General features: G+C 45.2%; 8 protein-coding genes and 2 long non-coding RNA genes across 11 annotated transcripts in view; 4 read left to right on the plus strand and 6 right to left on the minus strand.

The window, feature by feature from the left end:
• Window positions 1-987: 987 nt before the first annotated feature.
• Window positions 988-2,069, minus strand: LOC9657385 (peroxidase 4). The gene is made up of 3 exons (XM_002974328.2): window positions 1,908-2,069; window positions 1,666-1,848; window positions 988-1,615 (listed from the first exon to the last, which is right to left on the minus strand). Exons 1-3 carry the CDS (start codon window positions 2,067-2,069, stop codon window positions 1,040-1,042), a joined length of 921 nt encoding a protein of 306 aa, XP_002974374.2. The 3' UTR covers window positions 988-1,039.
• A 271-nt stretch (window positions 2,070-2,340) lies between these two features.
• On the minus strand, window positions 2,341-5,109 carry LOC112347803 (pentatricopeptide repeat-containing protein At2g35030, mitochondrial-like). Its single transcript, XM_024679241.1, has 2 exons — window positions 4,895-5,109; window positions 2,341-4,839 (listed from the first exon to the last, which is right to left on the minus strand). Exon 2 carries the CDS (start codon window positions 4,614-4,616, stop codon window positions 2,520-2,522), a length of 2,097 nt encoding a protein of 698 aa, XP_024535009.1. The 5' UTR covers window positions 4,617-4,839; window positions 4,895-5,109; the 3' UTR covers window positions 2,341-2,519.
• An 823-nt stretch (window positions 5,110-5,932) lies between these two features.
• On the minus strand, window positions 5,933-10,747 carry LOC9658037 (clavaminate synthase-like protein At3g21360). 2 transcript variants are annotated; one of them, XM_024679248.1, is made up of 3 exons: window positions 10,287-10,747; window positions 6,569-6,816; window positions 5,933-6,510 (listed from the first exon to the last, which is right to left on the minus strand). In XM_024679248.1, the coding sequence occupies exons 1-3, from the start codon at window positions 10,653-10,655 to the stop codon at window positions 6,147-6,149; spliced, it is 981 nt and encodes a 326-aa protein (XP_024535016.1). In that variant the 5' UTR covers window positions 10,656-10,747; the 3' UTR covers window positions 5,933-6,146. The 2 variants fall into 2 exon arrangements, with proteins under 2 accessions (XP_024535016.1, XP_024535015.1); XM_024679247.1 differs by lacking the exon at window positions 10,287-10,747 and adding an exon at window positions 6,879-7,338.
• LOC112347806 lies at window positions 7,536-8,168 on the plus strand. The gene is made up of 2 exons (XR_002992858.1): window positions 7,536-7,943; window positions 8,012-8,168. It is a non-coding gene; the product is annotated as an uncharacterized LOC112347806 (long non-coding RNA).
• Window positions 8,265-8,625, minus strand: LOC112347807. Its single transcript, XR_002992859.1, has 2 exons — window positions 8,582-8,625; window positions 8,265-8,527 (listed from the first exon to the last, which is right to left on the minus strand). It is a non-coding gene; the product is annotated as an uncharacterized LOC112347807 (long non-coding RNA).
• Window positions 10,748-10,930: 183 nt separating the features above from the next.
• On the plus strand, window positions 10,931-11,413 carry LOC9658040 (fatty alcohol:caffeoyl-CoA acyltransferase). The gene has a single exon (XM_024679090.1). The coding sequence runs from the start codon at window positions 10,931-10,933 to the stop codon at window positions 11,411-11,413; it is 483 nt and encodes a 160-aa protein (XP_024534858.1).
• On the plus strand, window positions 11,410-12,530 carry LOC112340439 (shikimate O-hydroxycinnamoyltransferase-like). Its single transcript, XM_024679091.1, has one exon. It carries the CDS (start codon window positions 11,410-11,412, stop codon window positions 12,319-12,321), a length of 912 nt encoding a protein of 303 aa, XP_024534859.1. The 3' UTR covers window positions 12,322-12,530.
• LOC9657386 (ABC transporter B family member 25, mitochondrial) lies at window positions 12,418-15,833 on the minus strand. The gene is made up of 19 exons (XM_024679240.1): window positions 15,513-15,833; window positions 15,178-15,456; window positions 14,957-15,122; window positions 14,831-14,892; window positions 14,633-14,779; window positions 14,477-14,584; window positions 14,341-14,424; window positions 14,228-14,288; window positions 14,031-14,176; window positions 13,835-13,951; window positions 13,698-13,783; window positions 13,556-13,644; window positions 13,456-13,511; window positions 13,323-13,403; window positions 13,200-13,265; window positions 13,063-13,155; window positions 12,948-13,012; window positions 12,758-12,893; window positions 12,418-12,699 (listed from the first exon to the last, which is right to left on the minus strand). The coding sequence occupies exons 1-19, from the start codon at window positions 15,663-15,665 to the stop codon at window positions 12,550-12,552; spliced, it is 2,145 nt and encodes a 714-aa protein (XP_024535008.1). The 5' UTR covers window positions 15,666-15,833; the 3' UTR covers window positions 12,418-12,549.
• Window positions 15,834-15,844: 11 nt separating this feature from the next.
• LOC9658041 (alcohol dehydrogenase 2) lies at window positions 15,845-17,721 on the minus strand. Its single transcript, XM_002974333.2, has 10 exons — window positions 17,611-17,721; window positions 17,419-17,552; window positions 17,314-17,357; window positions 16,882-17,207; window positions 16,749-16,831; window positions 16,617-16,692; window positions 16,497-16,558; window positions 16,338-16,433; window positions 16,113-16,271; window positions 15,845-16,058 (listed from the first exon to the last, which is right to left on the minus strand). Exons 1-10 carry the CDS (start codon window positions 17,645-17,647, stop codon window positions 15,942-15,944), a joined length of 1,134 nt encoding a protein of 377 aa, XP_002974379.1. The 5' UTR covers window positions 17,648-17,721; the 3' UTR covers window positions 15,845-15,941.
• A 1,326-nt stretch (window positions 17,722-19,047) lies between these two features.
• LOC112347744 (peroxidase-like) overlaps window positions 19,048-24,587 on the plus strand; it is an 11,297-nt gene continuing 5,757 nt past the window's right edge. The window contains exon 1 of the mRNA XM_024679092.1: window positions 19,048-19,134. Coding sequence (XP_024534860.1) covers window positions 19,048-19,134 — 87 coding nt within the window. The remainder of the gene's footprint in view (window positions 19,135-24,587) is intronic.

The following is a 24,587-nucleotide window of genomic DNA, read 5'->3' on the forward strand; positions in this document are numbered from 1 at the left end:
ATTGTCATTACCACAGCCGACCGACGTGCACGATCATATCAGCACATGAGACAGTGTTTAAAGTCTTTATGTTTTCAATCACGTTGTATCCTCGCAAGGAGTTTATGTTTGGGAAAGCAAACTGCTCATTCTTTGAGCCATTCAGCATAATGGATGCATCACATCCCTGCAAATTATTCTTAATTTTCCTGCTTAATAGAAAGGGGAAAGCTTTTCTTACATTCACATGACAGTCGTGAAAGAAGAGTCGAACTAAAGATGCACACATTTGTGGCTCGCTTGCCACAAACTGCAGCTTGGACAATTCCTGTGAGATTTGAACAAGAACGTTGGGCTCAAGTTTGCAAGCGCATGGCCAGACATTGCAAACAAAAGAAAGATGCTAATCATGATGCTTGAAGCCATTCTTAGTGATAATCAAAATATGCAAGTTTATTATGGATTTGGCCTTTCTTTATATACAAGGGAGCTGATCAAGACAATTAAGTGAAACTCTTGACGCAAGCAATATTGACTTTCAGAGTTGAGAAAATGATAATTAAGATTAGCTTGTGACGCTAATTGTGGGTGGGTTGGCAGAAAAAATATCGGAATTCTTTGCGTGGGTGTTAGAAATCAGATTCGGAAAATATGGCTCTCTCCAGGCAGACCCAGTGCGCCAACTTGAAGGCTCGGCTCTACAGGCCCTTCCAAAGCGGTGACCAGACGTTGCAAAGCTCGTGCGTGGGCAGCAATGGCGACACCAATCTCTCGCCGCTCGACATCCAGACGCCCACCAGCTTTGACAATCGCTACTTTAGGAACTTGCATAACCGGAGAGGGTTGCTCTTCTCGCTCTTTTCCGGGGACCAGTTCAGCAGGAGGAATCTTGCCAAATCATAGGCTTCGAGCCAGAGCACCTTCTTCCAGTACTTTGGTAATGCAATGGTAAGGATGGGTAATATCAACGTGTTGACTGGATCCAATGGAGAGATTCGAAGAAGTATCTTGATAAATACCTTGGAACCAAGGGATAATAATTTTTATTTATTGAAAAAATCTAGTTCACTTTGCCACAGTATTTACGGATCTGTCCATTTGGAGCTAAGAGCGGCTTGAGGTTTCCCATATTGATCATTCCAGTCGCAAAGTCCTGGAAAAATCGTGCTTGATTCATGGCATAAGTGTGCACCAGCTGCGCAACCGTCCAATCGCCACCACTCCACAGTGTCTGGTCAGAGTGGAACAATCCACTGAAATTTATCAAGTTCTTGTAATACTTGTTGTCAAACACCACTGGAGTTTGCAAATCTAGAGGAGAAAGGTTTGAGTCACCACCACTGCTAGGACACTGGCTCCTGAGCGACTGATTGTAGTAAGGGTTCATGTAATCTGGCGAAGAGCTCAGTGATGGACCATAAAGGCGAGACTTGAAGTTCCCACATTGGCCTTGGCCAATGGTGTGAGATCCTGAGAGAGCGACTAGATCTTGCACGGAGAGACCATGGCTTTGAAAGTTAGCGATGAGCCTGGAAACATTGAGGAAGAAAGGTGGAAGTTCTACGTTTGCAGCCGTCTGGTTTGCCGTGAGGCTGTCTCGCCGGCCAAAGGTAACGGTCCATGTTGGTCCATTCAGCTGGTCAATACAGAATTAGTTCTACTTAATGGTATAATTACTGTCATTACCGCCATGACGCACTCTCTAGCGACGATCACAATGATATCAGCGCATGAGACAGTGTTTGGGCATTTCGCCTCCACCAAAGCCTTGATGTTTTCGATCACGTTGTATCCTCGCAAAGAGTTTATGTTTGGGAAAGCAAACTGCTCATTGTTTGAGCCATTCAGCATGATGGATGCATCACATCCCTGCAATTGTAGGCATGCTTAATTTTCCTGCTTAATCGAAAGGTGAAAGCTTTTCTTACATTCACATGGCAGTCGTGAAAGAAGAGTCGAACTAAAGATGCACACATTCGTGGCTCGCTTGCCACAACCTGTTGCACTGCGGCTCGAACGATTCCTGTGAGATTTGGGCATGTCGAGCTGTAAAACGTTGGGCTCAAGCTTGCAAGTGCATGGCCAGACATTGCAAACAAAAGAAAGATGCTAATCATGCTTACAATGCTTGAAGCCATTCTTAATGATAATCAAAGTATGCAATGGTGTGGGTTTGGGCTTTCTTTATATACAAAAAATTTAGAGTCGTGATCAAGTAAAACTCTTGACGCAAGAAATATTGACTTCGTGCTCACAGTTGTGAAGTTTCATGGAAATGATAATTAAGATTACCTTGTGAAGCTAATGGTGGGCGGGTTGGCAGAAGAAATATCGGAATTATCACGTGGGTGTTAGAAATCAGATTCCAAAAAATATGATTGAATGTGATCTTATTCCAATATTAACCACTTCAGCTTGAAAAATCGCCCAACATAGCATGGATATGGAAACTTATCTACGAGGAGCTTCCTAGAAGCTTAAGATCGTAACTCTAAGTCGTGGTGTTGGTTGGCAGACCTGAAAAATCAAAATCTACAAGATCAAGGACTTGTGGCAAGTTTGTTAGGTGCTCTTGAATCATACAAGTTGGCCAAGAGGATGTAAGCTGCACCAGATGCCGGATTGGCATCCATCATGGCTTTTGCAACACGAGCTCCCTGCTTGAAGTCGTCATTACTTCTGCAAGAGCCCAGCAAAGTCACCCATTCGAACCCATTGGCCACAAACGGCATTGCGTGAACAAGCTCTCGAGCATCTTCCAGCCTTCCAGCTCGCCCAAGCACGTCAACCATGCAAGCGTAGTGTTGCTTGGCCGGCTCAAACGCGTAGTCCAATCTCATGGAGACGAATCTTTGGCCAGCCTCGACCAGCTTGCCTCCATGGCTGCAAGCGACCAAAACCAGCACGAAGCAAATCCCGCTGAGAGAGCCATCCACCATCTTGAGCATGTCAAAACTTTCAAAGACACCAGATGGGACGGAGTTTTGGTAGTAGGCAGTGAGCAAGGCATTCCACGAGACAAAGCTGGGTTCTGGGATTGTGCTAAAGAACTTTTTTGCTTGGGGGAGATGCCCTTTACGGGCATATGCTGCTAGCATTGTGCTCCATGATACCGCATCTCTCTCAGGCATTATATCAAAAATGGTTTTGGCTTGATCCACATAGCCGTGCTGAGTGTAAGCTGCCAACATAGAATTCCATGCCACAATGTCTTGAAAAGCCATACTATCAAACATGGACTGTGCCTCGTTTATTGACCCATGTTGGGCATACATCGCAAGCATCGAGGTCTTTGAGACCAAGTGCTTCTCCGGCATTGAGTCATAGAGATTCTTGGCATCTTCCACATGCCCGTTTTGGGCAAATGCCGAGAGCATTGTCGAGTATGCTAGCATGTCCCAGTGGGGCATTCCATCAAATAGAATCTTCGAGTCCTCGATGCGTCCGTTGTGCGCATAAACCGTTAGCAAAGCGTCAGTCACGTTGATGGTTCTCTCCGGGAGCGTGTCAAATGTACGTCTGGCCTCCGTCACCTGCCCGTACTGGGCGTGCATGGCCAGCATGCATGTCCATGACACGAGATTCCTGTACGGCATAGAATCAAACATAACTTTTGCTTGTTCTACTCGACCATTATCCGAATACGCCGTCAGCATCGCATTCCACGTTACCACATTTGTCTCCGGCATTGTATCAAAGGCATGCTTAGCTTTTGCAAGATGGCCATTTTGGGCAAATGCTGTTAGTATGGCATTAAAACAGACAAGGTTGTGCTCTGGCATGGTGTCAAATACTCTCTTGGCGTCCATTAAGTGCCCGTTATGTGCATATGCAGCTAGCATGCAGCCCCATGAGATCAAATTCCGCTCCGGCATGGAATCAAACACGAGTTTAGATCTTCCAAGATACCCGTTTTGCGAATATCCGTCTAGCATCGTCGTCCAAGAGACAGAATTCCACTCGGGCATTTCCTGGAACAATCTATTTGCTTTCTCCATTAAACCTTTAACACCGTAGAGCGCTAACATAGCATTCCACGAGAACAGATTTCTCTGCGGCATTCGCTCAAAGATATCCTGTGACTTTTCCAAATGCCCAAAATGGGCATAAGCAGTAAGTACAGAAGTCCACGTAATAAGATCTTTCTCGGGCATATCCTCGAAAACCTTTACGGCCTCTTCTATTCTTCCGCTTCTTCCGTACGCAACGAGCATTGAGTTCCAGCAGACCAAATCCCTCATCGGCATTTGATCAAACACTTGTTGGGCTTTAATCAAATGCCCGTTTTGGGCAAGTGCAGTAAGGAGACAAGTCCACGAGATTAAATCTCTGTGCGGCATCGAACGAAAAACCTGGTTTGTTCGATCTAGCTGCCTGTTGCGACAGTAAGCGTTGAGAAGCATGACCCACGAGAGGGAGTTCTTGTGGGCGATGGCATCGAACACCTCCTGCGCGTGGAGGGGGCTTCCAACGCGGCCATAGAGCTCGATCAGCTTGTTTTGCACGAAGACATCGGCAGCCCCGAGCGTGGATTGGATCCGGCTGCGAATTTCGTGGGCCGCCGGGATGGAGCGGCATGACTGGAGAAGATCGAGGAGATGGCTCCGTTCGTAGTCAATCCTAGTCAAAAGAAGCATATTCAAAGAGCATCTTATGACTAAGAAGGATATTCAAAGAACATCTAATGCGCTTCTTCGTTCTTAGTTAGGCGAGCAGCTCCCATCTCCTGCTCAAAAAATCCATGGCTGCGAACCTTGGACAGCTACTATTGATCTGCTCCAGATCACTTTCGTCCCGCGCCTCCAAACTCTTCTGAATAAGAGAATTTAGAGTCTAGAGATCTCGTTGCTTCATCACAACCTGATAATAAGAAACGCGTTGTGAAACGCTCAAGGGAACAAAACAACCGGCTTACAAGATTGTCACGGACGGATTTGAGGAATGCTCTTGCCAGCGCTACTCTTTGCTTCTCTCCTCCACTCAGCTGCAAAGCTAGACGGAAGTGAAGAGCTTTGAATACCTTTAGTCCCATGGTTTCGTATTGATTTGGAAACTTGATCCATGAATGGCAGCTTGTTTCGCGGCTTCATACACCTGTTCAAAGGAAGGGCTTACCTCTTCCTCAGTTGCTGATAGCCAACCATACCGAATGTTGATGGTATCATTGAAAACAATCTGAGGTAACGATGCGAAATCTATAAGTGATTAGTATGAGAACAGTTCACCTTTTTTGCGGTACTACTCCAATACCAAATAAAAGACCGAGGCTAGCATCTTCGATATTCTGATCGCCTATCTTCGCCTGTAATCGAGATACTTGAGCATTATTACGTTCACTTCACAATAAACAAGCTTACCGTTCCAGATCCGTTGCAGTCGTAAAACCTATAAAGAATTCTCAAAAGCAGCTAGGCCCAGTTTAAAGTAGACTTGGCCAGCAGACGAGCTGGAAAGGTCTGAACCTGAGCGCAAGCAAACAAACACGTTAAAAATATGGTGGTTGGTAAACGAAACATCAAGTGCTGCCACGGTAGAAAGTGCCAAGTACTTGAAAACACCTTTGTACCTGTAAGATATAGAAAACTACAAGCTAGAAAGGCTCTTAAAATACAAAGTTATGTAGGAAGTGGATCGATTGAATTGAATCATACGTGGGGGAACAATGTTCTTTGTGGGTAGGACAAAGACAATGAAACCAGGAATCTTTTTATACAAAGAAGAAGTCCAACAAACCTGAGATGGATGCTGCAGAACCATCGGTATCCTGGCATCTACCAATCGCCACAATCGTGTCCTGGCGGATTGCCATTGGCAACACCTAGCATTCAGCCGACAATCAGGACTGTCGTATAGATATGCCAGCGTTCTTCATGATCCTCCTACCGCCCTTTTCATGAGAAAAAGCCACGTTGCATAAGCAAGGACTGTGGAGCATGGACTGGAGCCTGGGCCGTGGAGTGAAAACTCTCAATTGCATTGCATTCAGAAAGTCTTATGCTTCTCGATGGTCACCACAAAACTATAAACACAGATAGATAGACTATACTCGGACCGGGTCGTTCATAGTGGGGATGGGCCGTGGGGCGGTCACTCAAACGGCATAAATAAGAATAGAGTTCGAAAGGAGTGAGACTTCAACGACGTCAACACTCGAAACTACTCTTATTTTAGTTGGCAGCTAATCCTGAAAGAATTTTTCGTGGTGGTCTCGATGGTTCCCTTGCATGTAAAACAGCATCGTTGTCGATGATGAGCACATCTCCTTTGTGCCATTTGAATGCAACTTTTTCCTCTTCCATTATCCTCTTGCAAGCTGCGAGAAACTCTTCATTCAAAGGAGTGCCATCACCAAAGCTTATTCCATGTTCTCCAGGTGGGGAGGTGAGCATGAGCCCGTAAGTTGAACCAATGTTGTTGAACCAAACCTTTCTTCCATTTGACTTGCAAAATTTTGTTCCAATTCTTGGTCCCATGAAAAGAGATGCTGTGCCGTTTTGATTCCACTCAATGCGATTGTTCCCTTCTTTAGCTCTGATTGCGAATGAGACCGTGAAGTTATCAAAGCAAATTACGAACCAGGAAGACTTACTTCTTCTCCGCTTCCTCTTTGGTAGATGCTTGCAAGACTTCTTGCCAGCTATTCTTTGCTGATGGATCGTTGCACAGAGTCCTAATGTAAGTAAGCCCCTTATCCTCAACCATCTTCAGAAATTCTGGCATCTCTTTCTTGAGCCTTTGGTATACAATGTGGCCCTGGACGATGGGTGTGGCGCCTCCGGCACCTTCAGGAGGCTCAATGTCGCAATAAAACATCACCTTGCTTGGTGTCTTGAGTTGCTACAAGCAGGACAAACGAAGCATGAGTATAGATAACTGCCAAGGTGGAAAGCAACACTCACGTATGCCATCTCGTTGTGGAAACCTATAGGAAGATGCACAGGCTTCTCGTTAGCCGTGAAAACCCTTCCAATGATGGCTTTCTTTACTGTCCCACGACCATTGTAGACGAAATTATCGTACCCGAAGGCTTCAAGTACGTCGTTGAAATCTGAGGCAGTGAGTACTTCGAATCCACGAAGAAGGACAGCTCCACTCTGGTGCAGTGCATGCTCAATGTCTGCCTTTTGGCTCTGAATGCCTTCGAGCAGCATTGACAATGCAGCGCAGCTGCTGTCGAAAGGAACGAAGACATGAGGAATTCGAAACGGATGAGAACGCTGCTCGGGAGTATGGCCTTCTACAAGAACACCAACTGGGATCCCTCTCATTGTTGAGGTTTCTATACTTCTAGAGGCCGATATACTACACTCTTCTTGCTATAGATCGTAGTAATGTGAAACTGTGCGTGTCCACACACATATCTATCTATCTATTTATGTATCAATATGTGTGTGGACACGCACATCCTTTTCATTGCCAAATTGGCAGTTCAAAATGCATTTTTGACTACCATTTTGCAGTAAAACTTAAACACCGCGCTGGCGGCGATTGCTCGTGGAGAAAGCCCTCGTCCCACTGCTAGTATTTCTTTCATCGCGATAGAATGGATAGAATGGTGCCTGTCCAAGGTACACGCAAGGTTCTCCTAATTGAGAGTATCGATGTGTTCATAGAGGATGAGTACAGTAGGCACGTCTTGTTCCTCACCAACATAGACCAGAAGTTTGGTTACTTTGTGAGAGCTCTCTTTTTCTTCACGCCGAATCCTGGGCTTCAAGTTCTCAAAGAGATCTTGAGGAAAGGATTGAGCAACGTGTTGGCTGCCTACCCTTGTTGTGCAGGGAGGTTAAGGATCAATTCAAGTGATAAGCTTGAGATCGATTGCAACAACCAGGGTGCACGTTTGGGTGTGGGGAGCTGCACGCTGTCCATCTCTGAGGTGATTGCAGCATTTTGATGAGTTTTTTCTCGAGCCTTCCGACAATCTGGAGTCGTTTGAGGACCTTCCTCTGATGAACATTCAGGTAATGGGGGTGAACTCGTACTGTCTCAACGGGCACGATGCTGACAGAGCTAAACTATGAATTTGCAGGTCATCGAAATTATCAATGGATATGCCATCTCCATGCTGCAACATCACACCTTGGGAGAGGCAACATCGGCAATTTGCTTCCTCATGGATCAGAGAAAGAATTAAAGCTTGTAAGCTTCAAACACACATCCAATTTCTTTTCTAGGGGTTATATCTTCATTGTAGTTCTTCTTTTCCCGGGCATCCAGAGAAGAAGGGAGAAGATGGTCTCAATCTTACGAAGGAGCCAGAGCCACCATGATCAGAGTGATGATTCCTTGGATCCCAACACAGGCTTTACAAGAAATCGCAGCACAAGCTACTTGCGAAGGAAATCCTCTCCACCATCAGATGTTCCAAAGGGATCGTTGGCTGTTTATGTGGGCGAGGAAGGGAGGAGAACAGCTCACATTTCCCGCTCAAAAAATCCATGGCTACGAACCTTGCACAGCTACTATTGATCTACTCCAGATCTCTTTCATCCCGCGCCTGAATAAGAGAATTTAGAGTCTAAAGATCTCGTCGTTTCATCACAACCTGATAATGAGAAACTCGTGTGAAACGCTCAAGGGAACAAAACAACTGGCTTACAACTGATTTGGGGGACTAAAGGTATTCAAAGCTCTTTACTTGCGTCTAGCTTTGCAGCTGAGTGGAGGAGAGAAGCAAAGAGTAGAACATTCCTTCTCGCCAAACCATGGTTTCGTATTGCTTTGAAAACTTGAGAATTGACTCATGAATGGCAGCTTGTTTCGCGGCTTCATACACCTGTTCAAAGGAAGGGCTTACCTCTTCCTCAGTTGCTGATAGCCGACCATACCGAATGTTGATGGTATCATTGAAAACAATCTGAGGTAACGATGCGAAATCTACAAGTGATTAGTATGAGAAGAGTTCACCTTTTTTTGCGGTACTACTCCAATACCAAATAAAAGACCGAGGCTAGCATCTTCGATATTCTGATCGCCTATCTTCAACACGTTAAAAATATTGTGGTAACCTTGGTAAACGAAACAACGGTAGAAAGTGCAGAGGAGCAAACTAATGCTGCCAAGCTGGGAGAAATCGTTACCCATGGGAACAATCAAGATATTGAGGCCCCAGTCTGGTTTAAGATGTGAAAACACCTTTGTACCTGTAAGGTATATAAAACGACAAGCTAGAAAGGCTCTTAAAACACAAAGTTATGTAGGAAGTGGATCGATTGAATTGAATCATACGTGGGGGAACAATGTTCTTTGTGGGTAGGACAAAGACAATGAAACCAGGAATCTTTTTATACAAAGAAGAAGTCCAACAAACCTGAGATGGATGCTGGAGAACCATCGGTATCCTGGCATCTACCAATCGCCACAATCGTGTCCTGGCGGATTGCCATTGGCAACACCTAGCATTCAGCCGACAATCATCGTATAGATATGCCAGCGTTCTTCATGATCCTCCTACCGCCCTTTTCATGAGAAAAAGCCACGTTGCATAAGCGAGGACTGTGGAGCATGGACTGGAGCCTGGGCCGTGGAGTGAAAATCTCAATTGCATTGCATTCACCACAAAACTATAAACACAGATAGATAGACTATACTCGGACCGGGTCGTTCATAGTGGGGATGGGCCGTGGGGCGGTCACTCGAACGGCGTGAATAAGAATAGAGTTCGAAAGGAGTGAGACTTCAACGCTCCTACATCAACACTGGAAACTACTCTTATTTTATTAGCTCTAGTTGGCAGCTAATGCTGCAAGAATTTTTCGTGGTGGTCTCGATGGTTCCCTTGCATGTAAAACAGCATCGTTGTCGATGATGAGCACATCTCCTTTGCGCCATTTGAATGCAACTTTTTCCTCTTCCATTATCCTCTTGCAAGCTGCGAGAAACTTTTCATTCAAAGGAGTGCCATCACCAAAGCTTATTCCATGTTCTCCAGGTGGGGAGATGAGCATGAGCTCGTAAGTTGAACCAATGCTGTTGAACCAAACCTTTCTTCCTTTTGACTTGCAAAATTTTGTTCCAATTTTTGGTCCCATGAAAAGAGATGCTGTGCCGTTTTGATTCCACTCAATGCGACTGTTCCCTTCTTTAGCCCTGATTAAGAGTCTTAAAGAGGAAGAGTGGAGGAAGCGGAGGAGAAGTAAGTCTTCCTGATTCGTAATTTGCTTCGATAACTTCACGGTCTCCGGCACCTTCAGGAGGCTCAATGTCGCAATAAAACATCACCTTGCTTGGTGTCTTGAGTTGCTACAAGCAGGACAAACGAAGCATGAGTATATATAACTGCCAAGGTGGAAAGCAACACTCACGTATGCCATCTCGTTGTGGAAACCTATAGGAAAATGCACAAGCTTCTCGTTAGCCGTGACAACCCTTCCAATGATGGCTTTCTTATGTGGCCCACGACCATTGTAGACGAAATTATCGTACCCGAAGGCTTCAAGTACGTCGTTGAAATCTGAGGCAGTGAGTACTTCGAATCCACGAAGAAGGACAGCTCCACTCTGGTGCAGTGCATGCTCAATGTCTGCCTTTTGGCTCTGAATGCCTTCGAGCAGCATTAACAATGCAGCGCAGCTGCTGTCGAAAGGAACGAAGACATGAGGAATTCGAAACGGATGAGAACGCTGCTCGGGAGTATGGCCTTCTACAAGAACACCAACTGGGATCCCTCTCATTGTTGAGGTTTCTATACTTCTAGAGGCCGATATACTACACTCTTCTTGCTATAGATCGTAGTAATGTGAAACTGTGCGTGTCCACACACATATCTATCTATCTATTTATGTATCAATATGTGTGTGGACACGCACATCCTTTTTATTGCCAAATTGGCAGTTCAAAATGCATTTTTGACTACCATTTTGCAGTAAAACTTAAACACCGCGCTGGCGGCGATTGCTCGTGGAGAAAGCCCTCGTCCCATTGCTAGTATTGCTTTCATCGCGATAGAATGGATAGAATGGTGCCTGTCCAAGGTACACGCAAGGTTCTCCTAATTGAGAGTATCGATGTGTTCATAGAGGATGAGTACAGCAGGCACGTCTTGTTCCTCACCAACATAGACCAGAAGTTTGGTTACTTTGTGAGATCTCTCTTTTTCTTCACGCCGAATCCTGGGCTTCAAGTTTTCAAAGAGATCTTGAGGAAAGGATTGAGCAAGGTGTTGGCTGCCTACCCTTGTTGTGCAGGGAGGTTAAGGATCAATTCAAGTGATAAGCTTGAGATCGATTGCAACAACCAGGGTGCACGTTTGGGTGTGGGGAGCTGCAAGTTGTCCATCTCTGAGGTGACTGCAGCAGATTTTGATGAGTTTTTTCTCGAGCCTTCCGACAATATGGAGTCGTTTGAGGACCTTCCTCTGCTGAACATTCAGGTAATGGGGGTGAACTCGTACTGTCTCAACGGGCACGATGTTGACAGAGCTAAACTATGAATTTGCAGGTCACCGAAATGAACAATGGATATGCCATCTCCATGCTGCAACATCACACCCTGGGAGAGGCAACATCGGCAATTTGCTTCCTCATGAATTTTGCAGGCCAATGCCGTGGTGAGGAGCTTTGGCTAGTTCCCGAGTTTGACCGGACACAGATGAAGGCAAGCGACCACCCCATGCCAAGTTTCCAGCACCACGAGTTTGGCAAGCAAGAGAAGGACAGCCGCTACACAGTGACATCCGAGTCAGTGCTCAACGCCGAGTCCCTCAGGAGAAGCGTGGCCAAAGGAAGCGTCAAGCAGCGGAAGAAGTACCACTTGTCTCGTTCCAGGCTCGCTCAAATCAAGCAAGCAGCTCTCACGGACGTCTCCAACTGTTCAACTTTTGAGGCGTTGGCTGCTCAAGTATGGAAAGCCAACGTTGCAGCACTACCCAAGAAGGAAGTTGCAAGAATGAGGTTCCTGGTGGACACGAGGAGCATTATCCAGCCTCCATTAAGCCGTGGTTTCTTTGGTAGCGCGGTCTACGTGGTCATGGTGCAAGCAAGGACGGAGGAGCTGCTTACTGAGCCGCTGGGTGTCACGGCAATGAGAATCCAGCAAGCCAAGAAGAGCGTAACCGAGGAGTACGTGAGATCGGGGCTCGACTTTCTGGAGCTGCATCCGGACTACTGGTACCACCCAGACTGTGACACGGTGATAAACGCCTGGCCAAGGGCCATGAGTAACTCCACCCAACTGGACTTTGGATTGGGCAAGCCGTGTCGAGTCGAGTATCCCATGCATCCGGGGAACAAGTCCATCATCTTCTTCCCTTTCAGCAGCAACAACGAAGGTTTGGAGCTCTCGGTTTCCCTGGAGCCTGCTCTCTTTCCGGCATTCGAGCAGATGCTTCACGCAGAGTAGCTGGTATGAATGACTTGATAATGAATGAGTTATCCTGTGAATGCGGACTTCAAACCCGAAGACCACCGAAAGAAATCTGGTTGGGAGTTGTCAAAAGAAGAGAACATCCAAATGTCTTTAGTCAAACGAAGTAAGAACATGTAATGAGCTTCTTCGTTCTCAGTTAGGCGAACGCTAACCTTCCAGCTCCCATCTCTCGCTCAAAAAAACCATGGCTACAAAACTTACTCAGCTACTATTGATGTGCTCCAGCTCGCTTTCGTCCTGCGCTTCCAAACTGTTCTGTTGGCTCCAGAGCTGAGCATACCGCCCATTGTTACTCACTAGTGTCTCGTGTGATCCTCGCTCCACCACCTTGCCACTCTCCAAGACAATAATCTGATCACACAAAGTGTGAAGCTCTTGCAAAGCTTCTAAGCAGAAGATAAACATCTACCTCGTCGCAGTTCATTGCTGTTGTGAGACGGTGAGCGATGAATATGGCAGTCCTGTCAGCCGCGAGCGACTTGAGAGACGATAGAATTTCTGCCTCGGTTGTGGAATCCAGAGAGCTCGTTGCTTCATCACACAACCTGATAAAAAAAACGCTTCATGAAACGGTCACAGGAACAACACAACTGGCTTACAAGATTGGCGCGGATTTGAGGAATGCTCTTGCCAACGCTACTCTTTGCTTCTCTCCTCCACTCAGCTGCAAAGCGAGAGACGCGTAAATTGACGGAAGTAAAGAGCTTTGAATACCTTCAGCCCCCTCTCGCCAACCATGGTTTCATATTGCTTTGGGAACTTGAGAATTGACTCATGAATGGCAGCTTGTTTAGCGGCTTCATATACCTGTTCGTCAAGTTAAGTACCGCACGGACAAAGAAAGGGCTTACCTCTTCCTCAGTTGCTGATAGCCGACCATACTGAATGTTGTAGAAGATAGTATCATTGAAAAGAACCTGAGGGACGATGCCAAATCCATAAGTGAAATGCAAATTAGTTAGGGAACAGTTCACCGTGTCTTGCGGTACTACTCCAATAGAAGATCGCAGGCTTTCCAGCGTCACATCTTTGATATCCTGATCGCCAATCTTCACCTGTAATCCAGATCCTTGAGCACTACGTTCACTTTCCAGCAAACAAGCTTACCGTTCCAGAGTTGCAGTCGTAAAACCTATAAAGAACTCTCAAAATGGTCGACTTCCCTGTACTTGTCGGTTAACACAGACACAGCATAAACGTAGCTTACCGCTTCCACTAGACCCGACAATAGCAAGACTCTTTCCTCCGGGAACTTCGAAAGACAATCCGTTCAAAATCTGTCTGTCTGGTCCATATCTGCAACGAATGCGCTACTTAGAGACTGGCAGTAATCCCCAAAATGGTCTTACCCAAAGTGAACATTATCGAACTTTATGCTTCTTTGGTGTGATGCCAATGATTTCGCATTGGGATTATCAGCAATGTCCGGCTTTACCTGAATATATCGATCAATATCAAGCTAAGAAATATCCACGGAACCATTTACCTCAAGAAGTTTAAACATTTCATGCATGTCAATAAGGCTCTGTCGCGTTTCACGATAGACAGTACCCAGAAAATTAAGGGGCAGAGACAACTGAAAGAGCAAACCATTGACCATAACCTGCACAAAAAGAAAGGATGACAAAAAAAAAAAAAACACCAAAACATAACACCAGAAAACGGAAAACGATTGTACTTACAAGATCCCCAATGGTTATTGATCCTTTCAAAATCCCGTCAATGCACATGATCATTGCTGCAGACAATGCGGCGCTGAAGATCACATTCTGGCCGAAGTTTAGAGCAGCCAAGCTGCTTTGAGTCTTCAATGCAGCATGCTCGTATTCTGCATATAAGAAATCTTAAAACCATACCGAAAAAGAAAAACTCGACGTACTCTGTATATGTTCATCGTATTTATCCACTTCATGCTTCTCATTGTTGAAGTATTTCACAGTCTAGCATGTGAACAAAACTGGTCAGCAGATCCGTCAAATCGAGCTTGCATACCTCATAGTTAATCAACGAATCAATCGCTCGGGTACCAGCAGCATTCTCGGCCTTATTCATTTCTTTTCTGAATTTTGTTCGCCACTAGAATTTGAAAGCATTAGAAGTACGTCCAAATCGCTGAATTCGGCAATACCTGTGTCACAATCAGTGTAAATGCCGTATAGGCTCCAACGGTAACAGTAGTCACGATTGCAAACGAGCTTCCAAATTTGTAAGCCAGAATGCCTGCAACCATTGAAATCTGACAGCGGGTGCTGAGCTAGAACATCGTTTTCACAATGAAACGTACCTCCAGAAAAGTGGGCACCACGTTAAACACCATCGATGAGAGGATGAAATTTATGGCTCTTGTGCCTCGATCAATAATTCGATGTAACGCTCCAGTCTGTCGGCTTAGGTGGAAGTTAAGGTCCAGGTTGTGAAGATGAAGGAACACCTGTAGACAACATAAACTCAACAATCAGCTACATTACAATAGCAGACATGCCTGGCGAGACACATTCCGTATCGCTCCCTGAGCAACTTTAGCAAAGACTGTATTACGAAGCTCTGCACCAAAGAAATTTCAATACATCAGTGTCATAGCATATTCAGCGAAACTTTGAGTACTTACCGTTACATGCAGATGCTCCTGCTCGAGCAAGACCATAACCGATAAGCACAGAGACTGGAGCAGCATAAGCCGCAGAAGCCAGAGTCACTTCTTGTGACACTCCCGTTGCAGCAGCCAAACCATCCACCGCATGCTTGAACAGAAATGGAACTTGTACGTTCAGAACCTGCACATACGCATAGATGAGAGGTGACATAGGAAGAACGAAAAATGATACTTGCCTTGCCACCAATTAAAAGAGCCAGCGAGACGACGACTCTCCTGCGAAACTCTAAGTTCCCAGATGGCCAGATGTAAGCCGAGAGCGATCGCAAGATCTTTATGTCAGCAGCATTCTCTTCCACGAGAACATTAGCAGTGGCCGGAGTAGCAGCAGCTTTCGTGCTTTGCGTGGAAGCGTCGGTTTTCTTCTCGATCTCAGTCGCGTAAGTGGCGACGAAAGCTTGGCTTGCGGCTGGAGCACAAGAAATTCGGTATCCATCTCGCCTTATGTCTCCGGCCTGTCAAAACTGCTCAGCAAAGTAAGATGATGAAACAAGAGAAACAAAAGGCGCACCAGACGTGACGATCGAGCAGGCAGTCCAGAGAATAATCCGCCATGAGCATCAAAATGCCGGTTACAATGCTGAAAGCATTGCACGGCCCCTCGGTCCCAGATTATCCTGCCCGCGCTCTTCAAGCTCGCTCTCGATCTCAAGATGCTCATCATCCTCGCCTGTAAAACCTAGCCTAAACTAGCACCGGGAAGCGAAGCGATCGACCTGATCGCGATTCCACTACATACGCACCTCTTGCAATCGTCCCGATCGATGCCGCCAGCTGGATTGATGCTGCGCGAGCTGGATCGATGGCAGCGCCCTGACCTGATTGCGAGCGAGCGCCGTCAAATCACTTGCAAGGGTTTTACATAGAAGAATTATTGGTCTGCCAACGTGGAAATACGTGGCGCGCAACTAGAAACGTGGAAGCTTTGCTGGCGGCCAGATCAACCGTCCATGGAGAATACACACTTGATGCAAGAACCGGACGAGAGAAGCTTCACTCCTTCGTTTACTTCTGAGAATGGTAGCCTGTGAGTGATGTATCCGTCGAGATTGATTTCCTAGACGATCCACGAAAACTTAGAATCCTTCCAGCTTGATCAATCTAAACAAACCTTTGTGGAGCACATATCGACGAGCTTCCGCATGTCGGATTTGCCCCTGAATCCACCGAAGTATCCCGACTTGAGTTGGCGACCCGAGAGGAGAATCACGGGTGGGAATGTCACCATCTCATCGGGCCTGGGAGCTCCAACCATGACCGTTGTTCCATACTAAACAATCCAGGAGGTAATAGTTAGCAAGCACACTGCTGGAAACTAGCAGAGCTTTTCACTCACGCCTGTGGTGCTTAGCAAAGCTTGTACCAACAGATTAGGCTTGCCGACGCATTCAAAGCAGTAGTCGACTCCTCCATTCGTGAGCTCGAGAAGCACCTGAGAGAGAGTGAGAGAACCATTAGAGCTCGGGTGATAAAGACGAGAGTTAGAACACACAACCTCATGAAGCGGCGCTTCGTGGTCCTGTGGATTTAGACACTCGGTCGCACCAAATGCTCTGGCTGCGCAGAAAAAACGCTTAGCACTTCCGTGTATTTGACGAGTAAAACACCAGCTGACCAGCTTCGAATTTTCGAGGTAAGATATCGATCCCAATTATCCGAGTTGCACCGGCGATTCGAGCGCCCTCGACAGCCTGAAAAGCAAATGATTTCTCTTCCAGAACTTTAGGGAAAGCTATAGAGTACGTACTGCTAGCCCGACGGTTCCCAGTCCAATTACAGCAACAGTGGAGCCGGCTTCGACGTTTGCCAAGTTTAATGCGGATCCCAAGCCTGGAAACAACGATATCAGAGAAGGAATGCGCAAGCAAGGAGGAACGTACCGGTGGGAACTCCACAGCCCAGAAGACAAGCTTTCTCCAGTGGAACCGGATCAACTTTGACAACCGAGGTCTTGTCCAGCACCGTGTACTCCGTGAAGGTGGACGTGTTCACGAAGTGGTGAATGGCACTGCCGTCAAGCGAAGAGAACCGTGCCGTGCCATCGAGAGGCATGAAAGGCGTGAACAAGTTCCCGAAGCTGACCTCGCAGTGGTTCGTGGTGGAGAGCTTGCAGAGCTTGCATTTCCCGCATTCCCCTTGGTAGACGCAAATGACATGGTCGCCGGGAGCAAACTCCGTCACTCCCTCGCCAACGCTCTCCACAACTCTGGTTGGATTGAGAAGATCACATAAAAAAAAAGCAAGAGTAAGAAACACACTCCTCAGATCAGGACAAAAGGGGGAATATGGCAGAAGAGAAATTCACTCTTTACCCAGATCCCTCGTGCCCAAGAATCACCGGATACTTGAGCGTGCCCTGTCAAACAAAAGGATTAACACGGAGCAAAGAGATTGGAAGAGTTTGAGCACAAACTTACCCAGTCTGCGATGGTGATGTCCGTGTGACACAGCGACGAGTAAAGGACTTGCATGCGAATCTCTCCAGATTTTGGCGGCTCCACATTGATCGTCTCCAGCTCAAACTCCGATCCAGCGCTGTGGAGAACAGCAGCTGGAGAGAAAGAAGAAAATCACGATCGACAGCCAAAACAAAGTCAAGCGAAGCATACCTCTGCATTGAATTGCTCTCCCGACTGTAGACGCCATTGGGATCCGCGCAAGCAGCGCCGGCGACTACTTATACGAGAATTCTCCAGAATATACGCCATCGCTCGGTCGCGTGGACCCAAGACCGAAACCCTAGCTGCTAGCCATTAAAAGACGAAATTTTAGGGTTCTTGAACTGGAAAGCCCTTGTCCCCGCGATCACTCGGCACACCAGCATCGCGTGGAGATCATCCGCCCCATCCTCGTCCGATAGATCCACTCCAATCGCTCGTTTGTTTGGAGCCAATCGTGTGAGCCAGCGATGATCTCGACGATGTTCTTGGACGAGTCCCTGCGGCCTAGCTCCGTCACTGCAGCGACATGGAGCACACCACAATGGTCCAGCAGGACACCAATACTCTTAGATAATGATAAGCTCCTTTTCCTAGTTAGATCTGTTTGGTTTGTTCTTCATTTTCTCATGGTATCCCCGATAACTGCTAAGGGTTTTTTTTTGCCTGAATAAAAGCTCGATCTTTATTTGGATTGAAATTCTATGGCTCGCAAAGATTTACAGCAGAAAGATTTCGAGACTCAAGTTCAAGTGCTCCACGCTCTTGCTCTATCTGCTCAGAAGCTTGACGCTCATGCTCGATCATACGAAATATATACTGCTGCAGCCAAAACAGATCAAACTCAACGTAGTAGTCACCCTTCACATGAGCAGTGAAAGACGACACTGGAAACTTCACCACAAAGCGCTCTCGGTTCTGCTCATTGCAAAACTCGGGACCAAACTGGATCTCCATGGCATCCTTCCCGCTCTCCCTGGCTACAAACGTAAACTCGTCACCAGGTCGCGCAATCTTCACCCCGATCGCCACCAAGCAGCCCGACTCCACCCACAGATCCAAAACCTCCCTTAAAACTTCCAGTGGCTCGTTCTTGTAGGCCACCTCCAACACCGCCCGCGCTGGCTGCGCGAGCGACGACCCGGAGAAGAAGCAAGCGTCCGGCTCCTTGTTGCCGGTGATGGTCCGGAGGCGAGACGCTCCAGTGCCCGTGATCACTTTTGTAAGAGAGGCTAGCCCAATACCCGGGATCTGGATGATGCAAAAGATGATGGAGCGCTCTAGCGCAGATGACACGGTGCTGTGGACTATTGACGGATCCCCATAGGCCAAAACCTCACCCCTCCTGTACTCTAGCCTCCAACTCGAGTCGCAGGCGTCGTACACACCCCATGGGACATTTGTGGCCACGACAAATCGTCCCGGCTGCCCTCTGCTGTAGGCGGCAACCGCTTGCTTCAATCCGGCTTCCAAAGCGTCCATACAAATTGCTTGCCCAAACTCCCTAAATATCCAGTAAGATCTCATGTCCTTTTTCTCCTCACTGCAAGATTGATCAAAAGTGAGTTTCATCATGTGTAAAGATGTGGATCCGGGGGAGTTCTCGAAATGGTCCAAGGACGGTTAACTGGTGCTGATCATCACGCGCTGAACAGATCTGCGGACAGGTTATCCAAATGGTTGGGATGGAACAAGGTTCACAGGCGTTCATAAGGGGTGGGACATCAACTTGACGGGCAAAAAAGAGCCGCATGCTTGCTACTGGAGCGGTAGTGCTTCTGGGAACAACCTCCGGCCATTATAGAAACCACATGTAGTGAGTCTATGAGCAAGCTCTCTAAAGACTTGCTTCTCTGGCACGTCACTGATACAAACAAAAGCGGGACATGCTGTTCATGTGGAGGTCACTTGGAGCATGAGATTCCATAACCGAGTCTTGTCAAAGTTCCACACATTCCTGCTCTAGGGACTTGCTGGAGGACTCAGAGTTTTACATTAGGCCTCTTTGAACTTCAACGACGTCTCTTGTGTACGCTTGATCAGCACCTGTGTAGACCTCAAGTCTCCACTTGTGGATGCAGCTCTATACCTAATCACATGCTGCTACCCGGATTGTGACATTAGTAGTTCCATGCCTTGGCATTGAATCAAAGCTAACCAATCATGTTGCTAGATTTAGCCTCAAAAGGATGTTCAAGGCTTTGGAAGAATGAAAAGAGAGAGAAAGACAAGAATTTCAATATATGTAAAGGTGGTTCTTGATTTGGTGTTGTAGTTTAACATTAGAAAGGCATTGTTAATTGCCATGACAATTCATTAGTTGACCTTTACTCCTCATCTAATAGCCCATGAGCAAGGTGCACCTTTAATGAAGATTGAAGTCAATGATTTTTTCTGTTTTTTCTTTGATCTCATCATTATTATTTATTTTCTCTCAGAAATGAGAATAAATAATAATGATGAGATCAAAGAAAAATCAGAAGAAATCATTTGTCAAATGTTTGCCGTGACAATTAATTACAAAAACATTAGTTGACCTTTACTCCTCATAATAGTCCTAATTTTGGAGAACCAGTAATGAAGATTGGAGTCACCCATTGACAATGCTTTTCTAATGTTGAACCACAACATTTATAATATTTTTGCAACAATTAGCATCCTTTATATAAACAACATCTTAATTGTTGTAAATATAACAACAAATATTTTGCAACAATTAACATCCTTTATAATATTTTTGTTGACCATAATACCTTTTTTTTATATAAAGTGTTAACTCAAAAAATATGTATAGATATAAATATGCTTTTTGATTTACAGAAACCAAGACGTTTTTGATAAATATTGATGTGGCATATTAGGATATCCAGATATTAATATAGTGCTATATACATTACACATACTTATTAAGTGGAAATTGTTATTTGTATATTGTGAACATCAGTGGTAATTTCTAATCATATTATGAAGTAGCATAATTTCCAGCAACAAAAGTGATATGTGCCTGTTACGTTGGCATGGAGAGCTTGTTGGACGTAAGCACCAAATGCTATTATTATTGTAATTTTTTTCTAAAATTCTACCCAGTTCACCTCTTATAGTAGCTCCTTCCTTTGTACTATTTGCAATATTCTTAGACAAAAGAATTTTCAATTGTTCAATAAATCAAAATATTTATTGTAGTAATTGTTTTTGTCCCATCCTCATTTATTAGTTTTGCTTGACCATCTTGCCCTTTACTTGCAAGTATGCCATTTGGAATAGCTGCAACCATACTATTAATTGCATTAAAAAGTAAATGAGTAGATTCCAAAGATAATACATACATAAAGAAGTAACTTTAGACTAGAATTAATATAAAATATAATACTTCATTTAGATATTTTTTTTGTGAGTGCATGGAATATGGAAAGGGAATACAGAAAATATGCATATCAATTAACCCAAAAACCCTAGTTTATATATAGAAGCGAGTGGTCTGAATTGAAACCAATCCGATGGCTACCAAAATCCCACTACGCTAATATTAGTATACGGCATTGTAGCCGTACACTTGGCCTTACATCATCCCCTCCTTTCGGAATAATGGAAGACCATCAAGGTTCTCTTGTAAATGGGCCGGGATCAAGAGGAACGTCAGGAGGAGGCATCGGCAGATCTGTAGGTGGTATTAATTGCTCTTGATCCCTTGGTATGAAGCGTTTCAACTGCTGCATATGCACAATCTTTGGAGGATTGGCTTGCTAGATGTCATACCGGACCTCATAAACTTGTGGTCCAACTTGCCACAACACCTGATATGGTCCTTTCCACTAAGCAAGAAGCCCTTTATATAAACCATATACTGTAAGATGGGGAAAACAAACTAATACCAAGTCATCCATTTTGTACTTTGCAGGTGGACGATAATAGGAGTTGTAGCGCTGTTGTTGTCCCACTTGTACGTGGTCTAAGTGTTTGGCAGACTCCGCTCGAACTAGTGGAAGAATGCTTGTCAAATACTGATCCCACGACCTAGCATCGGCAGCTCGTGGCAATTGCGAAGGTAAACCTAGCTCCATTGGTAATATTGGATCATAACCATATAAAAGTTTATATGGTGAAGCACTAACAAAACTCTGCACCCTTGTCACATATGTATACCAAAGAGACGATAAATAACCATCCCAATCCAAATGCTGAAAGTTCATGTACTTCGCGATCATCCTTTTGAACGTCTAAACGAGTCGTTCTACCAAACCATCTAATTGTGGATGATAATCACTCATGAAAGTGTGGCATATCCCTAACCGAGATGTCAAAACATGAAATACCTCAGCCATAAATGTGGGACCATTGTCCGAAAGAATCCACTCTAGATAGGAATGTTGAAACACTACTCAATTGAAGAGGAAGTATTCAACAGCAATTGCAAAGGCGCTAACAAGAGTACTAACTTCCACTCAACGAATCAAGTAGTCAGAAGTAATAATAACATACTCATTGCTAGAAGTCGATCGTGAAAAAGGTCCTATAAGATCAAACACCACCAACTCAAACAGACGGAAAACTACAATTGACTCCAACCGTCCTTCCGCAGCATGAGGGGGAGTATTACGAGCTTGGCACCAAATGCAGTTATGCACATACTGGATAACATCATGTTGCATCTCCGGCCAATAGAAAAACCTGCATAGCTTCTCGGTCACATGATGATGTCCCATATGCCCACCTAAAATAGGAGAATCATGGTAAGCATGGAGAAACCGTGGAATAAAGATAGAAGGCACCATCAGCCGTAAAGGATCATTAGGATCTGTCCCCACAAAATAAAGAAGGCCATCTTCAACGCGATATTGAGAATGTAAATGCCAGAATGGCAAGTCATCAACAAGTGATGCAAGATTCTCAAACCCATCTCGAAACCTTCGAATCCATGGCTCAAGCTTTTGAGCCTCGTGAACCTCGTCAAGAGAAGGTAGATCCTGCTCTGCACCTTATGGACACTAAACATTAAGTATAGCAACCATCAATGGCATAGAATCCTTGTCTAGAAAGTTTACAAATGCCAGAATAACAGACTCATTAGAAATATGAGAAGAAAATGGAGAAGGAAGAGGAGCTTGAGAAAGGGCATTAGCATTACCCATAGAACTCCTAGGGCGATGAACAATATCAAAATCATATATTTGAAGCTTCAAAGCCCACTGAGCAGTACGACAAACTAGGTTCTTTCACTTCAATAATGAAGTAATGGCAGCATGGTCACCTTAAGTAACATTTGAGAACCATGTAGATATGTATGAAGTTTTTCAAAACCCCAGACTACTGCTAAACACTCCTTCTTAGTCGTTGAATAATTCACCTCTCCTGGTTGTAATGTACAGTTTATATATGCAATGGGATGGCGCTGACCAAGCACGCTCGGGCTCTCTTGCATCAACACACCTCCAAAACCAATATCAAAAGCATCCACACGCAAAATAAAAAATCAAGTGTAGTTAGGATATGCTAAAATCGGAGGGGTTGTCAAGAGCTCTTTAAGATCCACAAATGCCCGTTCACAATCTAGAGACTAGATGAAAGATGACGTTGATGACTTCAGCAATGCTTGCAACGGTGTAGTGCAATCAGAAAGATGATCCACAAAACGACCGAGATATTGCACCTTGCCTAGAAAGCGCTGCACATCATTCACACACTTCGGAACTTTAGAATAGCTGTAAGTTTGTCAGGATCAACTTGCAAACCCTCATGAGAAATACGATACCTAAGATAAGTTGTGTCCTTGGACCCAAACACGCACTTCGACCACTTCAGCTTTAAACTAACGTCCCGTAGCTGATCCAACACTTTACAAAAATCACGAATGTGCTCCTCCCACGTCCCCTTCGAGTGGATCAAGACATCATCAATGAAGTCAGTAGTCACTTCTGCCATATCGCAAAGAACTTTGTCCATCATCCGTTAGAAAGTTGTTGGAACACTGTTCAAACCAAACGGTATCACCAAAAACTCATACAAACCAAATGGTGTACGAAAAGTAGTCTTAGGAATATCTTCTTCGGCCATCTGTACTTGCCAGTACCCAGAAGCAAGATCTAGCTTGGTGAACCAACGACTTCACCCTAGACGATCTGAGAGATTAGTAATGTGAGGATGAGGGTACACATTCGGGATTGTCACTTTGTTTAATGGATGATAGTTGATGTAGAAACGAATACTCCCATCAGACTTTATCACAAGATGAGGTTCACATGCTTAAGGACTCCGTGACTTCTGAATAACACCCTTCTCCAACATCTCCTTGACGTTTGCATATAAAATCTTGATTTCTTTGGGTGATCGATGATGAACAGGAACCTTGATTGGACAAGCATCCCTGGTTGGAATCGAATGATGTGTGGCAATCTTAGCCCTAGACGATAAATCAAATTCAAAGAGATCAAAATACTCCTTCATGAGCTAGGCCACTGTTGCAGCACAAAGATTGTCGGAGGGATCGGAAAAGGGAAGAGTAGAACAAGATGGAAACATAGGAGGAAATAGTGGGGGGACAAAAGTAATGGAAGCAGAGGTAGAAGTAAAGAGACAAAAATGTACGAAAGTGAGAGGAATGGATGAAATATAAGGAAGTATGAGACAAGGGGAGAAGCCTTAAAGTTACACTTGGCATGATTGCATTGCAACCAATCCATATTAAGGATGAGGTCAGAAGCTTGACTCGGCACCACTTGAAATGATTGCTACCCAAGCTTGAAATCACCCATACGCACAACCAGGTTTGCCTCATCTCGTGCACATGTATATATACGGCCGTTGCCATAAAGAATGAAAATTAGTTCCGCTGCACGACACAACTATAGACGGCAACGTGTGGCAACAGGTCAAGCAATAGAAGATAAACTTGAATCTGTATCAACCAACATGGAGAGAATAATAGTAAACCTCTTGTTATAAAAACGAGCTTGGAAAGTAAACACTGCATGAACTGGTGCTGAGTGAACCCCTTGATGATACTCCCGAAAGAAAGATGGAAGGGTCACTAACTTATTTGTGCAAGATCCCTCTGTTACTCGCGGGACTCCTCGTTTCCCGGATGCATCTTGGTGTCCAGAACTTCCACTACAACAACACTAATAGGACGTTGTGATGCCAAGATCTCCACC

This window comes from Selaginella moellendorffii, unplaced genomic scaffold (assembly GCF_000143415.4).
Source record: "Selaginella moellendorffii unplaced genomic scaffold, v1.0 SELMOscaffold_24, whole genome shotgun sequence".
NCBI classification, from domain to species: domain Eukaryota; kingdom Viridiplantae; phylum Streptophyta; class Lycopodiopsida; order Selaginellales; family Selaginellaceae; genus Selaginella; species Selaginella moellendorffii.